The following is a 17,314-nucleotide window of genomic DNA, read 5'->3' as shown; positions in this document are numbered from 1 at the left end:
TTAGCATCATGAAGAAAATAGGACAGTGATGGCAATTTAGATGGGGTGTTGGGTCTGCAAAGACCGTTCTAAGGGGTATATTTGAGCCAAAAGGTAAACCACGAGAAGGAGCCAGCCATGTGAATCCAAGGGAACGGGGCTTTGCAGATGGAGCAGACGCTGGTGCTGGTGCAAAGAGGCTTGTGTACTTGTGGGACAGAAAGAAGATAGGTGTAAACAAAGCAAACTATTGGCTGAGCCTCCTGTATGCCGGGCAAGTCCTTGATGCCAAGACAGAGGGATGCTGTGCCGGAGACCATCAGCTGAGACCAGAGAGGTTACAGGGCTGGATTACACAGGGTCTGGGAGGCTACCATAGAGAGTTTATTCTGTGTTCAGTGAGCAGCCACTGGAGGTTTGCAAGTGGATGCTGATGTGACCTGCTCTACTGGTTGCTGTGCAGGGAATGAACTTTGTGGAGCAGGAATAAAGATGGAGACCAGTTAGGTGGCTGTTGAAGCAGAGAAAGAAGATGGGGAATTTGGAGGTGGGTGGCATCAGTGGGGGATTGTGAGAAATGATCTTGGGACATACTTTGGGAAGGCAGAGCAAACATGATTTATTGATGGACAGGATGCAGATTAGGAGGGAAAGAGAGGATTCAAGGGTGACTCCTGACAGTGATTGGTTGGAGAGCAGGCAACAAAAATGGGGAAGACCAGGAGAATGGGAAATAGAAGGACCAAGAGTTTCATTTGGGGCCTATACACGTGAAACTCCAGTGAGATCCAAATGGAGAGCAGGCAGTTGGGTGCAGGGATGTGGGGTGTGGGCCTGAATACACAATGTTGGGAGTCATCAGATAGTGTTTGCAGATTTATGGTTTTATGAAATATCCCTGGGAAGAGAGAGAGAGAAGAAACCAGAGCCAGCGAGGACCCAGGGCCACGCCAGCACTTGGAGCTTGGGCCAGTGGCTGGAACAGTAGCTCAGGGCCTGGCGCACAGGACATGCTCAACCAATCTTTGTCACCAAGTAAATCAGAGCCAGTAGTTGTCTTTGCTGGTGGAGTTTCTTGAGCAGCTTGCTTTTGAAGTAAGCTTTATTACAAGCTTGAGGACTAGAGGACAGGGATCTTTTGTTCATCTTTAGTTAATAAATTTGGGAAATTAAAGCTGCTTTTTGAAGTGATGTGTGGCTGTCTTCTGGGTCTCTGAGGTGACACCTGAAGGGCCTGGCTCTGATGGCCCCTGTTCCATGTGAATGACAGGTAGAGCTTTCCTGTGCATGGTCCCCTGCCTCCTCCCTTTCTGGTGGGAGAACAAAGCACATTGATTTGGGGGCCCCAGGAGCCTCTGTGGCCCCCTGATATGCCAGCACCCAGGCAGAGGTCTCCTCACACACGGGAGAGAGCTGCACTTCCCTGCTTCCGACACATCCCAGAAATGTCAGCCTGGCATCCTAAGTGCTCTAACTGAACCCTCACTGCAGCCCATCAGGCAGACACTGTTTCCCCATATTTCACAAGAGGAGGGTGAGGCTCAGAGAAACTATACAACTAGCCCCAAATCATACAGCTAATTATATCCGAGCAGAATTTTGAAGTGAAACCAAGACACTGGTACCAAAGCCGTGATGCCTTTTCAAGATGATAACCTGAGGCTCCTAGGAGTGCCTGGGAAACTGAGGCACGTGGCTTTGTCTGCAGCTATACGTTAGTGTTCACAAGTGCTGCTAATGTTGTGGGACACTGGTGTCCTGCCCCAGACCCAGCTACTTCCCCTTTGCCACACACTCTAGGTAGGGGCGCCGTGATCCATCTCCTGATTCCCCCAGCGAAGCCCATGGCCTCTTCTCCTGCAACCTTTTGCCCACAGCTGAAATAAGAAGTGAATTAGGTGCCAGAGACAATGAAAGGCTGGTGGTGGGGGGGGGGACGTTTCTTAGAGCTCACCCCAACCCATGCCTCTCGGTGTCTCAGACCAGCTGGGGGTAAGCCTGTCACCCTGCCCGCCTCCAGGGCCTGGGGCTGCCTGAGGCTGGGGTCACTGGCCTGGCCTAACCTACACTCACCTCTTTTGGCCTCAGTAGTTAAGGCTTTCCTGGGTTAATGGGGAAATCCCTTTTTCAGGACGTTAAGAGAAGCCACATTCATTAATAATGGAGGTTAGGCAGTAGAACAGGTCAAAGGTCATAAAGAGCCAGGAGAGAAGAACCCCTCCCAGTATATAAAAAGGGCATCCTACCCAGCCACCTGCAGAACTTCTCACTTCAACACAGATGCGAACACAAATAAAAACCCAAATCACAGGAAATAGGTAACTATACATATTTTAATAGATCAAAGTCTGGAATCCTAATCCTCAAATGATTCCTTAGAAAACTCCAGGGAACACAGACATTTGAGTGCAAAGAGAGTCACTTATCCCCACATATATTTTTACGTGTACTGAGTGTTTTATGTTTACGTGGGGGAGGGGAGGGGAGGGGAGGAGAGTGGTGCAAACTAAACTCTAAGAGTTGAAGGCTGAGTGAGTTCATGGGAAGTTTCCTAATGAAACGACACCCTCCGTGTTGCTACAAAGTATTTCATTCTGATTCGCCATCACAGTAACCTGAAATGTAGAAAACAAAGATATTAATGACAGAAAAATGGAGCTGGTGTTAAATGTAGAGAGTGAATATTCGATGACCTTAGGGCTCGGCTTTGTTCAAATGCTTCTTGTAAGGTTATAGCTAGATGTGGCTCTAATTCATAAACATCTTCAAGGCTTTCTGAAACCCTCTGAATTTCTCTGGGGGTGATGGGGTGGGCCCCAGAGCATAGGATCTCCTGTATCAAAGTGCTGTTTTTCACTTGTCTTAAATTTGCCTCACTGCATTTCACAGGGATGTGGGTATGTCCTCCTGTTTCAGGAAGTGAGGGCCAAGTCAGCCTGACCTCAGCTACTCTGTTAGCAGGTTTATAGAGTGTTCACCATGTCCCGTGTCATATGTCACCAGGTGGTGCCACAAGGGGCTTCAGAGTCACAAAACCGCTTTGGTTTGCAGCCAAGTCAGCTATCTATTGGAGATCTTGGGCAACCTTCGTAATCTTTCTTAGCCTCTGTTTTGTCATCTTGTAGAATGTGGATAATGAGAATATCTGCTTCATGAGGTGTCTCCAGGATTAAGTGAGATAAGGCAGGCAAAGGGCTTGGTGTGGAGCCTGGCTGGGGTGAAATCCTGCCCTACACTTAGGCTGCCCCTGGGTGAAACATCAAAATCTTATTTATTTACTTGTTTGGTCTGCGATCATATCTGTTTGGTGTAGTGTGGGTTAGCTAGTTAGATGACCAACAGAGAAGTTCAGTTCTGTTCTCTTTTTCCCCCCACAATTTAGCATTACCCTATTTTGAAACACAGTTTCCCATGGGAGTGAGTGTCTATTCAAAATAAAATGTGCACTTTCTTCCAGAATACTACTGGTTTTTAAATCAAGATCAGACAAGAATAATATTCATAAAAAGATTCAATGGGTGTTCCAGGGGATCTCAAAAAAACATAAATCAGGAAAACCAGCTGGTCAACTTACTGGACATTTAGTTCCATATTAGAAAAAGAGCATTTGTTGAAATCACTCTCTTTTGAACTTGCTATGGTGATGTCTCTCTTTAAGTTGTTTTTACACCAGTGGCCACATTCAGTGCCCAGCTCTTCACTGGGGCCACTCAATTCCCCAGACAATATTAATCTAGTCAAAATGGTTTTTTGGGTAGTGCAGCCAGGAGCAAAATCATGTGACCACAGACTGAGCCTAAGGTAGCAGATAAAAAGGAAGAGTCTGTCCCCTGCAGTTTTACTTAATTAGAAGTGCCAAGGTTTTGGAAAAAGGCTTTTGCCCACTCCTTCTGCATCAGCCCCATGATAAGGCCAGTGAAAGATCTGGTCAAGAGGGACGAAGACTTGGGCTCAGAGGGGGCTCCCAAGACTCCCTGTTTTCTCTTGCATGCAGATGAAATGCATCTCAGGGCATGCAGACCCAGGGACCCTTAAGGGCGAGCAGCCGGTGCCCTGTTCCCACACACCACTCACCATTGTGAGCGATCAGCCGGTACTGCCTGGCCAGGCACAGCTCCTCCTGCCTCTGCCTCACGATTCTCTGCACCTCCGGGGAAAAGCCGTTCAGGTCACGGGCGAACACGAAGGAGTAGCTGTCAGCGCAGGTGCCATCGAGGTTCAGGAGGCGGCAGGAGTACTGCACAGCATAGGTGTCGTAGTCCGTGTCAATGATCCAGTGGTCATCGTCTGCAAGGCAGAAAGCCACGGGGCCACTGCATCTCCCTCCGCCACTCAGATGTCAAGGAAACTTACTGCCTGGCCCCAGAAACCAGCCACTTCCCAAAACTGGATTCAGGGGTTAGGAAGCAGGAGACTACAGAGAATTCTGACAGCTCTTAGAAAATTGGGACCATGAGAAAGGATTTTGTCCTTTACAGGAAAAAATACTGGAGTCGGTGGTGGGGGGAACCGCATTCACTTTAATAATTCTTTCTTGGGGCTTCCCTGGTGGTGCAGTAGTTGAGAATCTGCCTGCCAACGCAGGGGACACGGGTTCGAGCCCTGGTCTGGGAAGATCCCACATGCCGCGGAGCAGCTAGGCCCATGAGCCACAACTGCTGAGCCTGCGCATTTGGAACCTGTGCTCTGCAACAAGAGAGGCCCCCGCTCGCCTGGCATGGAAACGAAGACCCAACACAGCCAAAAATAAATAAATTAATAAAAAATAATAATAATTCTTTCTCTCCCTGATAATAAATGTGATCGTATCTTTCCAAAGAACAACCGAGAATGTGGACCCATCAAAACCACAGACTAGACCTTTCTACTGATGTCTCCTCCATCTACCCTCTGACAATATCTTGTGCCTTTGTGGCTGATATTGACGGCCACCAACGTATGTCACCCCCAACAGCAGGATGAATCTTTGGCACTGATCCGTATCAGCTTGTTCCCGGTCCTCTCACTATCCACACTGCTCTCCTGCCTCTCAGTCCACTGGATGATCTGGTTCATGGATTTTCTGGATCCACCCTAATTCTGGCTTAGTAACCTGACTCACTTCTCCAAGCGGGCAAAAGAGGGTAGGTTCTGCCTTGAGGACACAAGATGCCTACCCTCTGACATCAGATATTCTTTCTTAGAGATCATACTCTTCAGAGCTCTCCTGACAGAGGCAGAGCTGAGCCCTTGAAGAATTTAGACTATATTTCTTCCTAAGACTGGGATGTAAGCCATGAAGCATAAGTGTAAACAAAGGTGGTACTAACGTCAATAAAGACAGGATGGGGAAACCACGTTAGTAAGAATGTATGTGAGAGGTTTGCCATGGAGAAACAACAATGTGGATATCCAAACACCTCACATTTGGTAAAACGTGTCACATCTCTGCTTAACATTCTTGTTGATGTGTAACCATGACCAAGACTTTCTGAGCACTTAGTTATGTGTCAGGCACTGTGTGGACACTTTCTGTGCTTTCTCAATTATTTTTCACAACGACCTGAAAGTGCACACTATCATCCCCATTTTCCAGATAAGGAAACTGAGGCACAGAGAAATTAAGTAATTCACCCAGGATCACAAAGAGCAGGACAGAACTGAGTTTCAGTCTGACTCTGGAGCCCCCATACCTAACCTCTACACCACACTGTCTCCAGGCGATAAATAAACTGGGGGCAACAGGGGATAAGAAACAAGAAATGCAAAGCCTCCGTGTCTCCATTTCACACCCAGGTCATGAGGCAAGTGATGATCTCTGCTCTATGTCATGTTCTGTGCTGCAGGAATGCAGGGGAACCTGGATCCCCCAGCATTAAGGGTGTAAGGGAGATCGCTAATCCTTGCCTAAGTCACCTCTGGGTGTGCCTCTTGGCTCTGAGAACCCTGGGAGTCCCTGCCTAGAAGGGGCTCAGCCCAAACGCATGCCCTGTAGGAGAGCTGCACAGCGGTGGGTGGTGAGGCCCCTCTTCAGCTCACTGCAGGCCCGCCAGGAGGAAGACTGAGCCACCCCGAACCTCCCAGGCTTTCCCATGGGGAATGTGTCAGACACCGGGATGTGGGGGTCAGGGGCAGCCATACGACTGCTCAGCGGTGGCCATGCTCATCTGTTTGATAAGATGCAGATTCTAAAAATTAGTAACCTTGTGCCCCGTGGTACTGATTTTTGTAATCCATTATCAGAAAAGTTTATCTTGTACTCTAAATGGATCACTTTAGGAAGTCTTGCTGCGTTACTTGAAAAAATTTTTATTACCTCTAAGGATAAAAGCTTTTTTCCCCTCATTGAAGAGCAACTCCATATGTACAGTGTCAATCACTACTGAAGATGCAATTCGATAAAAAAAAAAGTAAAAGCTCATCTAACACAACTGTAGAGGAAGTCAAGGAGTGCGTGCCCCATGTAGATGGGCTACATGAAAGGACACTTCTGCCCTGGCTCACCAAGCTAAGAGTCCCCCTGAACAGCCCTCTGGGGCCTATCTCCCAGGAGAGTTCCAAAGGTATTTTGTAAAACTGTAAAAGCTGGTTTGTATTAGGAGTCCCTGCTGTTCAGGGCCACCTAATCCTGACCTGGGAGCTGGAACCCCTGGCTTCTGACACTGGCTTTCACAAACTTGTTGCATGACCTTGGACAAAGCACTACCTTCTCTTGACTTCAGTTTATTCATCTGCATGTTGAACCCCCTTCACAGGGTTAACTCTCCATCTCTATGGTTCCATGATATGTCCCCCGTGGCCTGCATTACTCTCTAGGTACCAAGTAGACTGCAGATTTGAAACTTAGGAGAAATGAGGAAAAAGTAGAAAGAGCATGTACATGGATGCTCTCGAACATCTACTTCAGGCTGAATTTTAGGATGCTCTTCTGAGAGTCCTTAATACCCTTCTCCCCATGTGAGTTTCAGGGCTTGGGAGAAAGGGAAGAGGTCACTGTCATCCAGAGCACTGTGCCTGGCTCAGAATCTCAGCATCGGCAGGTAGGGCACCTTGGAGTGAGTCAACCCTGTGCATAAATGCTCCCTGCGTCCTTGGATGAGAGTCTCTGAGCCTCTGCTGGGCCCCTAGTAATCAAGCTGTTTCAGGGATTCAGCCTAAAGAAATGGAGGAAATGCAAAACCAGGTTGGGTGGTGATGTGAGTTGGGTCTTGAGGAGGTGGGTGGTCTAAGCATGGAGAAGGCCACACCTCCTGGCGCACTGGCCGTATGGGTAAATGGCAGGAGGAGGTCACGTGACAGGCCCAAGAGCCTTTTGAGCTTGGGCCAGGTTTTTGAGCTCGGGGATGGGGTGGGCGCAGTGAAGGGGCCTGGCTGCTTGCAGTTTCACCCTTCCAGCTTTAAGCCCTGCTGAGAGTTCTGGTTGCTTACAGACCGTTCTTCCCAAGGGTGCCACTGGAGGAGAAACCCAGCCTTTTGGCTCCCAACCCCCAAGACAGTCCCACTAAGCCGACTACTTACTTCCTTTCTGGAGAAAGGACGCTACGCCCCAGTACTTCATCTTGAACTTGGCAGGGTCCTCGGTGTCTGTGAAGGTGCCCAGCATGTCTGCACACAGGTCCCAGTTACTGCAGAAGCCAAGGGGATCATGAGCCAGGCTGGGCGAAGGGCTCCCTGCATCCCACCCCGGGTGCTCCCGTCCCTCCCCAAACAGGGTTTGGCGCTCAGCCCTGGGGACCCTGCAGCGCAAAGAGCGCAGCCCCCCAGAGGTCACTGACTTAAAGAGACGGACTCGGCCCTTGGCCGTGGCTGTCATGTGGCCATTCTCGTTCATGAACTGGGCGACGATGTTGTCCTGCAGAAAGAGGCCCTTGGGGTCCTTCTTGGCCATGGCGTACCAGGTGCCGGAGAACTGGGGAAGAGAGTAGAGCAGCGTTTGGTGTCCGGGAGCGCACGGCCGGCCGCCGGTAAAGGGGAACGCAGGGCATCCGGGACGCAGATACCTACGCGAGCCTTGTCGAAGTTCTCCTTGACTCGGAAGCTGCTCACCCGGCAGTCGCGCTCCGCCCGGGCGCTGCCCAGCGCCGCCAGTAGCACCAGCGCCCACACCCACTCCATCTTGCTCAGGAGTCCGCCCTGCGGGAACCGCGCGCCGTGAGCGCCTGGCGGCCGGACCAGCCGACACGCCACTGCCGGTCCCTAGACCCCATCCCGCCCGCGCCGAGCCCTCACCCCGCCGGCCCCCGGTCCCCCATCCCTCCTGCCCCCGTACCCCCATCCCGTTCATCCCGGCCCCCCGTCCCTCCCGCGCCGGTCCCCCGGTCCCGTCGGGCCGCCGCTCACGGTCGGGAGCTGCGCTCAAGCCTGGTCGCGGGTCCGGGCGCGCGTGGAGCTAGGGAGGCGAGCGGGGGCCGCCCGGCCGCATTATATAAAGCTCCGGGGGGAGGGGGGTCGCGCTTTCGTAACTGCGCGGGATGAAAGACCGAGGGGGAGGCGCCGGGGCCGGCGGGCCAGGACTTGCATAACGCGCCCTGACTCACCGCCCCCCGGGCGCGGGGAGGGTGCCTTTGGGCGAGAGCCTCACCTCCAGCGCCGCCCGGGGCTTGTGGAGCTGCCGCGCGGGGTGGCCTCGGCGGAGCCCAACTCTCCGGCGGCGGCGAGCCGCGGGAACCAGCCCTGGCCTAGTTACCCTACACGGGTGCCAGCGGCCGCCAGCTGCGGCCTGGGGTGGCCTCGGGGCCCAATTGCTCTGGCCGGAGGCTCAGGTCGGTTTGGCGGGAAGACCGTGGCCTCCCAGAGCGAGGGGCATCTGCGGTGCTGCCCGGTGCGTTAGTGCCCGGGCTGGGCCGTGTGCAACTGGCCCCTCGGCCCTCTGAGGGCTACTTGTGCAGCGGTCTGGGACTGTTTCCGCCAAGTAGTTTTTCATTTTATAAAGGATGTCTTTTACTCTCTTTCAGGGGAGTTGTGGTGCTCTCTGGATCAATATTTGTTCTTTAGTTTCAACATCTTTAGAAGCATTAAAACCCTCCCTGTTAAATATTCTCCAGAAACGCAACCCTGGTCAGGACAGGAAATATTTTAGCAACCTTGGTGGTCGCCTACTTACTCTGTGGCACTTCGCTCAAGCCACTTGGAAACACACCTACCAATTGTTTATGCTGCAATTTTATTTCAAAGCCAGAATGGACTTTTGTTTTGTTTTCAAAACAGCTAAGGTGAATTGACTGAGGAGAGGAGAAGAGGGGGAGGTGAACAAACTCTATAACGTCAATGGACAATTAAGTCGAAGTGCTGTGACTAGCTATGTGATTTTGTGCAGTCATGGCACAACTCACTGACCGTGTTTTTCTCTTTCTATTCAGAGTTAAGAGTTCCTCTACTCTGATCAAAGCAGTCAGAAGATGCAGCTTTGGACTGAATGAGAATTAGAGATATGGCAAAGAGCTATTTTTTTGTAAAGATGCCTGCTGTACAGTATCAGCTGTGTCTCCATGGCCCAAACTGGAAAGGACCGAGATGAATTTGGTCCATTTTGCTACCGCCAGACCTGAAATAGCGGGTGGAGGTAGAGGAGGGTGGCTGCCAAACAGAGAAATAAAGACTTGATGGTCTTTACAGGGCATTGGGGTTACTTCTGAGCCTCCTTAAAAAAAAACACCTGTGGCTCTCGGGCTGTCTCGGGAGTGTCAACGATGCAATTAACTCCTTACTGCCTCCTTCTTCCTGCTAAGAAAGCCCTGTTTCAGGCCTACCAGCTAACTAGGAGGTCTTCTGGTGAGGTTAATTTTATCACAAGATGTATAATCCCAAACAGCTCAAATAAGGTCTGCTCCAGAGCTGCTCCTGCAGGGACCCTGCGTGTGGCCATACATGTGGTAGTACCTATACTCCCTAGGTGGGAAAGGACTTTAGGGTACCTCTCTATCTCATGTCCAATGCGTGGATCCCCTCTTTGACATTCCAAAGTAGAGATCTATCAGCCTGTCCTCCAGCACCTCCAGTGATGGAGAGCTCCTGGCTAAGCCCAATTGCCTTTGGACCGTTATGACTGCCAGAAAAGTTCTCCTCATTCTCCCAGCCCTTGTCAACTGTTTCTTCCAGAGCGTATTCTTGGGGTCCTTGCTCGTGTCCTATGTTAAATAAATATAGGGGATTTCAGTGCATTTTTATGGTGCTTGTTTTTGCAGCAATACGTTTTTATTTATTTGTCAGACGCTTAAAAGTTGATGTAACTGTTCTTCCTCCCCCACCCCCCTCTCTTTTAATGATAAATCATGAACCTTGGTGTCCCAGACACCAGCAAAGAAAAACAGTTTGTTGGCATGCTCACTTGAATTTCTTCATGATTATAAACATGTGAGTACAGGTCAACTGGTGTTTTTAAATTCGGTGCTTTGAAATTTATCTTCATAAAATAATTTTTAAAATATGCATATGTGTGTATAATATCAACAGGAAAAGTGTTCACAGTGATTACCTGTGTGATAGGATTAGGGACATTTAAAGGTTTATTACTGATTTGTACCTTTTTTGTAATTTCCAAATTTTCCTACAGTGAAAATATTTAATCAGAAAATAAAACAAATATTCTCTTTGCAAACATTTTTTTTTTGTTCTAGAAGTGAAATTATGGTCTAAATTACATCTTATGGACTGTATATAATATACACAAAAGTTCATTGCCTTGTCATACTTCATGGAGAGACAGACCATGTTTCCTTCATCTTGGTATCCACCCCACCCCCAAATTTTCCACAGGATTTCTCAAGAGACTTACACATAGTAGGTGCTTGATCAATAGATATTGACTTTATTTGTTTTACTGAAATCAGTCACTTTAGGTAAGCTTTATAAAATACTTATTTAAAAAGACCTGGTCAGAGGTCACTCTTTCTAAAATATAATTTCCCAGGATTTAACAACTGTAGCAGAGATGGCTAGCTGTCCTTTCACCAAAAAAGTTTTCACTTCCCTTCCATGGTGCAGAGTTGTTGGAAAGAAGCCACCCTGCCAGAGGGCACCTCCTCACTTCCTGCAAGATCACATGCCTATGTTCTGGTCAGTGGAATGTGGACGAAAGTGCTGTGTGTCATTCCCAGATGGGGCTTATAAAAGCTGCCGGTCTAATTGTCTTTGCTGTCTGTCTTTCCTCATCTGCTGGCTGGTGAAGCCTCCATCAGCCTAGGACCCCACCAGTGATTATCTTTATGTGAATGAGAAATAAACTTCCATTCGATTAAGTTGCTGGGATTTGGGGGTTACCTGTAACAGAAGCTAGCGTTACCTTAACTAATACAGCAGTAAGCAAGTCACTAATTCCTAGGAAATATTGAAAAGTGTTTTACCCTAATTGAAAAAAAAGAACTAATGCAAGAAATTTATGTCCTTAGCCCCATAAAAATTAAGCATGTCCAACTAGCTCCATTTTGTACAAACTGATATTTACATCCACATCCTGACAGAGAGGCCAAGAAAAATTAATAACAAGGAAATTGGGTAGCATTTATCTTCTGACTGCATTTAAAAGATGTCAAAATAATTGGTGGGAAAATGGAAAGATTAGTTATTTAGCCAATGTTTTCAGGTACAAAAAGTCAAACTAATTTTTTTCATAAAGATTTTTTCAGTGATTACAAAGCCATCAGTCGGTTTCATCAAGTTAGCTGAAAATAACATGGATTCCACCAAATGAATTATCTCTGAGATACCTGGTCATGTCCATCAATTTGGTGCAGGCAGAAGCTCTCATGAGAGCAAATGTGCAAGGTGAGAGGGCCCTTCGTGGTTGACTGTTATGATGTGCCTGAAATCCCTGCCATTAGAGGATGTCTTTTGGTGATGAATAATGGTAGGAGCAGAGAATTTGGCTAAAGTGGAGCTGAAGAGTGGGTCCAATATAATGATCCAAAATACACATGGTTAGTCCAGTATATTATTGTGAGTTTTATGTTAGTGCTTCAACCTCATGTGCATTTTTTTTGGCTGTTAAATAAGCATTACTTCCTGCAGAAATAGTTAACTGCAGTGGAAAATTTTAGCAATTAAATATTACATGTGTTCATGAATATAGTATACTATTGAAAAATGTAAATTTGTTAAGCAGAAAGATTAAGGAAGTTAAACCATTCTTTGATATATCTGTAGGCTTTTAAAATGAGTTCCTGGAATTTTAATTTAATTCTTGTATTGGTGTTTAACATTTTATTATATAGGTCTAGATTTTAAATTCCTTAAAGGAAAAGTCTTGTATGTTCCCCTATAGCAGCTATTATGGTATCTTGTACACCTTATGGGTGTATTTTGAAATTTATTCCTATTTAAGCTCATAGTTTGGGGTAGGTCATTATCACTAGCTGTGTGACCTTGAGCAAGTTATTTAATTTCTCTGTGCTTCGATTTCTCACCTGTAAAATACAGATAATAATATACCCACCTCATAAGGTTATTCTTAGGATGAAATGAGATGATATATATATATAAAGGTCTTAGAAGGGTGCCTGGCACAGATTATATATTATAAAGTTAGCTATTCTTTTTTTTTTTAACATCTTTATTGGAGTATAATTGCTTTATAATGGTGTGTTAGTTTCTTCTGTATAACAAAGTGAATCAGCTATACATATACATACATCCCCATATCTCCTCCCTCTTGTGTCTCCCTCCCACCGTCCCTATCCCACCCCTCTAGGTGGACACAAAGCACCGAGCTGATCTCCCTGTGCTATGCGGCTGCTTCCCACTAGCTATCTATTTTACATTTGGTAGTGTATGTATGTCCATGTCACTCTCTCACTTTGTCCCAGCTTACCCTTCCCCCTCCCCGTGTCCTCAAGTTCATTCTCTATGAGTGTGTTAAAGTTAGGCTATTCTTATGATCACTTTTTAATTATCATTACTTGTGGCTTATCTTTCTAAAAATATTCTGTGTAAATGGAATGGAGTTTTCACATCAATTTAGTTATTGTTTCTGAGATGCTTTGTCTAAATAAATGATTGTCAATGTCTGTAACATCTAAGATATTGGTCTTTTTCCTCGTTTTTCCCACTAGTTGCTGTTCTATTTTTTTAAAAAACTTATTCTTTAAACGAACTGGAAATGCTGATATAAATGGTGAAGTTTAACAAAGTCAACAATTATTTTGTAGTGTTAAAAATTTATTCTAAGTGTCTGTTTGGTCATTTTAAAAATATTACATTTTCTTAAATTTTGTTTTTTCAGTGCTTAGGACAGAGACACAAGTCTTGTCAACACAGGACAGAGACTCTGCAAGGACTACCCCAGAAAAAGAGCAGCAGGGATGATGGGATTTAGTCAAGGACAGGGGAGAAGGAGAAGGATATTTGTGAGTGCACTAAAAGGCTGGGTTCCAGTATTTCCCTTAAAAAAATATTTGTCTTTATCAAATGTCATCCAATACACAGAGTAGTCAGAAGTGATCCCTCTTTCTTGCTTGCCTCTTCTAAGTAATCAATTCCCTTGTCCTGTCGATTGTTGCCTGAAATTATGTCTCACATTTGTCCCTTCCTTTTTCATTCCCAAGCACCCTCACCCATAGCTTGTGAGAATAGCCTTAAAAACTTTGTTTATAATGAATGAATTTCTTTACTATATAAATTATATATGTTCATTGTAGATACTTTAGAAAAATCAGGTAAGCAAAAGAGAAGAAAAAAATTATTATATTGAATTCCACCACTTTGGAATAATCACTGTTAATATTTTGGTATACACACCTCCATGTATGTATGTGTGTATGTGGAATCATACTGCAATAGTATCTTGCAATTTATTGCACATAATAAATACCTGTTCATATCAATGAACAGACCTTTACAATAGGATTATTAATTAATGTATGGTTTCCTATTGTATGACTATAATGCCATTTATTTACTCAACCTCCTAGGCTATTTCTAATCTTTTCCATTTATAATTGTGCTTTTGATGAACACCCCTGTAACTACATTAATCATATACAGCCTTAATTACTTTTGTAATTAAGAAGAAAGAAGAGTTGCAAGAGTCAAAGCCTGTACACATTTTTAGGGTATTTGATAATGAACCAAATGCAATATAGCTTCTTAATTTGTATCCTAATGTCCAGTATTTCTTTTCTCCAAGTCACCTTTTTAAGCACAACCAGATTAAGTTTGTAGAGAAGAACCCTAATGTCATTTCTTACCCCTAAGAGTTTCCAGGGTTCAGAATCCTCAGCTAGCCTTTGAGACCCTAATCTGGGCCCAACCGACTTTTCTAGATTCATCTCTCACTAGTCCCCCTGTTACTCTGCATTCCATGCTATTGCTTCTGCTGTTACCACTACCTGGCTCACACTCGATTTCTACTCCATCTCTACCCAGTCTAGATATGATCCCATATCCACATCACATAAAGTCTCATAGCTATATGTATGTACCTCACTTCTGGCTTTTATCCTATTCTGTTCTGTGCTTCATGACTTTTTGTGTCCTAATAGTATCTCCTTTGCTACACCACTAGTGCTTGTACAGCTGCAGCCAAGGCTTATTCATCCCCTATGTTCAGTCAGGACTGATTTGGTTATGCTGCAGTAACAAACAACCCTCACATCTCAAAGGCTGAACACAAGAAAGATTTATTTCTCACTCATGCTACATGTCCATCTCAGGTCAGCAGGGGGCTTTGTTCCATGACATCCTCACTCAGGGATTCATGAGGCCCCTATATCTGGAACTGGCATGGCAGCAGGGAGAAGGGGGAGCTCCAGGGTCTCACTCTGGCAATTGATTGTTCCTACTTGGAAGAGACGTTTATGCTCACAACCCGTAGGTCAAAATTAGTCACATGACCCTACTGGGGGAGGAGGGCAGAGAAGAATAATCTTCCCATACAACTAGGAGGAGAGGAAAATCAGAAAAAAGGGGAACATGGAGTCTCTACCACAGGAGCTAGTATGATGTCTTGCTTATAGTGGACCATCAGTAGACACGTATTGGAAGAACAAACAAATGAATGAATCTAAAAGTAGTTATTGGACTTCCCTGGTGGTGCAGTGGTTAAGAATCTGTCTGCCAATACAGGGAACATGGTTTCGGTCCCTGGTCTGGGAAGATCCCACGTGCTGCGGAGCAGCTAACCCCATGCGCCACAACTACTGAGCCTGTGCACCACAACTACTGAAGCCCACGCGCCTAGAGCCCGTGCTCTGCAAGGAGAAAAGCTACCCCAATGAGAAGCGCCCACACGGCAATGAAGAGTAGCCCCCACTTGCTGCAACTAGAGAAAGCCCGCGTACAGGAACAAAGACCCAACTCAGCCAAAAAATAAATAAATAAAAAATAAAAGTAGTTTTCAAAACACAGAATGCTGATTATAAAAGAATATGCTTCATTTTAAAATTCATTTTCATTTTTATAAGTAGAGGAATGTAAACATATATGGGCATTTTGTTTTTTCCCCATACACAGATTTATACCTCAAGTATAAATCTGTGTATGAGATATGGGTATGTGTTTTTGTCTCTCTGTGTGTAAAGAGGAGAGGATGGGAATCGTGAACACACACATTCTTTTGAGAGAAGTAGGAACTGCACTGTCACACAGAACAACCAGGGAGAAAGAGTGTCCGCAACTGTGTTAGAAGAAGATGGATGGTGGTCCCATAGGTGTGACTCAACTCCTTTCTCTTAGGAGATAAACCTGTGCATTATTCTAATTATAATGAGATGTTACTAGGATATTATGAAGTGAAGAGTAATCTGAGGAGGACCCTCCTGAGACTAGACTTGGGTGTGACAGAGGGAGGTGCAAGAAAGGGTGTGTGCTTGACAAGACCCTTTGAGGGAGCAAGTGGACTCAACCATAGTAAGTGACATGGTTCAACAAATGCAAGTGTGGGTTCTGTTCTCCTGGGAAAACCATGTTCCCATCAAGAATCTCTTATCTCATGACCTAGAACCTGGAGCCTCAATGGATCTCTTCTTCTTTTCTGTCTACGAAGACCATTATCACTCTAGCGAGGTAAGCATTAGGTCTAGAGAAATAAATGAAACCCATAGCCTTGCTATTTTTGAAGTGGATTTAAATGTGGGTGAAACAGTAACTTTTGGAGTCACTGTAACTGTTACGTATGTTTTCATTCAAGAGAATTCTCCATATAAAGTTTGTAGCTTTATTGAAATGCTTAAAAGACCTTTGACTAAATTTGAAATCAGACTGTAAATATTCAAGGAAATTGGTTCATGAAATGTGTAGTTCGGCTTATTAGTTGCATAACAGTGTTTAAATATTTGGGAAAATGTGCTTAATCTATGTAAAAGCTTGATAACCTGAACATTAAACAAAAGTAAGTAGTGGCAAGTGTTTTTTCCATGCCAGAAGCCCCCGAGATGTGAAAGATCCTAGCAACAGACAAGACAGGTATTATCCAGTAGATTTAACCGACTGTACCTTGGAGCAAAAAGGCATGAGGTTTGGCTATTACTGTTGAAAACAAAATCCAAATTAATATGCTTAGCAGGAAAACCTAGTTGGCAGCTGCATGGGTTGCCTTTTACGATCATGTCTTTTGCCGAGGATTATTGTATAAATTGCGGCTTGATTAGGCTTGAATCATGGGCAAATATTTTTCCATGTTCACCTCTCTAGAATAAGCCAAAGGTTTGTTCCCTTTAGGGAAATGTTCCCTAAAACATTTCCAAGGTCAAGTTTTTAACTGAGGGGAACTGAGGGGTGAGGATTTTAAAAAAAGAGTAGGCCAAGCAATCTGGCTGATCATAGGACTTTTAAGAAAAGGAAAGATTAATATTCGACTTTATGTTGTGTTATGCTAAACCCTTCCATCTCCCCCAAATGTTCATTCAAGTTGCCATATAAACAAACAGACATTTCCGAGGTCTAAATAGTTTTATTTCATAGAGCTATCATGAAAGAACAAGTGGTACTGTCAATGCCTATGGAATATAATTAATGGATATATCCATGATTCTTCTTGTCGCCAACAGCAGCCAAGGTTCAGCTATTTTTCTGGAATGGTCACTTTGACTTGCTACTTGGCTGGCTGATCTAAGACGCTCTGCGGATTCTCTGAGGACTTACGAGCTAATAATGCTTAGGGATTTCGTGTCCTGAAGAACTCTTTAATCCCATGCTTCCTGAATCCCACTCTAAGCCAGGACCTTCTGTCACATCCCAAGAGTTACAGGTCGTTTGAAAGCTCTGCTAAACAACCTTTCTGCTCAGCCTTTGGGGGTCCTGTGAGGTGCCCCTTAGGGCTTTCCAGGTATCTTTGACCAGGAGGTACCTCTTTGTTGGCACTCTGCCTCTGGTGGTGCTCTGAGGGTCTTCCATTCTGGACAAGAGCAGCAAAGCAAGCCACGCC

The 17,314-nt window shown here is 45.6% G+C and overlaps 1 protein-coding gene across 1 annotated transcript; it reads right to left on the bottom strand.

Annotated features, from left to right (window-relative positions):
- Positions 1 to 2,434: 2,434 nt before the first annotated feature.
- Positions 2,435 to 8,088, bottom strand: RBP4 (retinol binding protein 4). Its single transcript, XM_079728701.1, has 5 exons — positions 7,963 to 8,088; positions 7,734 to 7,867; positions 7,477 to 7,583; positions 4,054 to 4,266; positions 2,435 to 2,594 (listed from the first exon to the last, which is right to left on the bottom strand). Exons 1-5 carry the CDS (start codon positions 8,071 to 8,073, stop codon positions 2,569 to 2,571), a joined length of 591 nt encoding a protein of 196 aa, XP_079584827.1. The 5' UTR covers positions 8,074 to 8,088; the 3' UTR covers positions 2,435 to 2,568.
- Positions 8,089 to 17,314: the final 9,226 nt, after the last annotated feature.

This window comes from Hyperoodon ampullatus, assembly GCF_949752795.1.
Source record: "Hyperoodon ampullatus genome assembly, contig: scaffold_368, whole genome shotgun sequence".
Classification (NCBI taxonomy): domain Eukaryota; kingdom Metazoa; phylum Chordata; class Mammalia; order Artiodactyla; family Ziphiidae; genus Hyperoodon; species Hyperoodon ampullatus.
Note: the sequence above shows the minus strand (reverse complement) of the source record. Positions and strands in the feature narration are given on the sequence as shown.

Coding starts and splice junctions, on each gene's coding strand:
- RBP4 (XM_079728701.1), bottom strand. CDS start 8,073: ATGGAGTGGGTGTGGGCGCTGGTGCTACTGGCGGCGCTGGGCAGCGCC. Junction 7,868..7,962: donor AGAACTTCGACAAGGCTCGC/GTAGGTATCTGC, acceptor TCTCTTCCCCAG/TTCTCCGGCACCTGGTACGC. Junction 4,267..7,476: donor GTCCTTTCTCCAGAAAGGAA/GTAAGTAGTCGG, acceptor TCTGCCTTGCAG/ACGATGACCACTGGATCATT.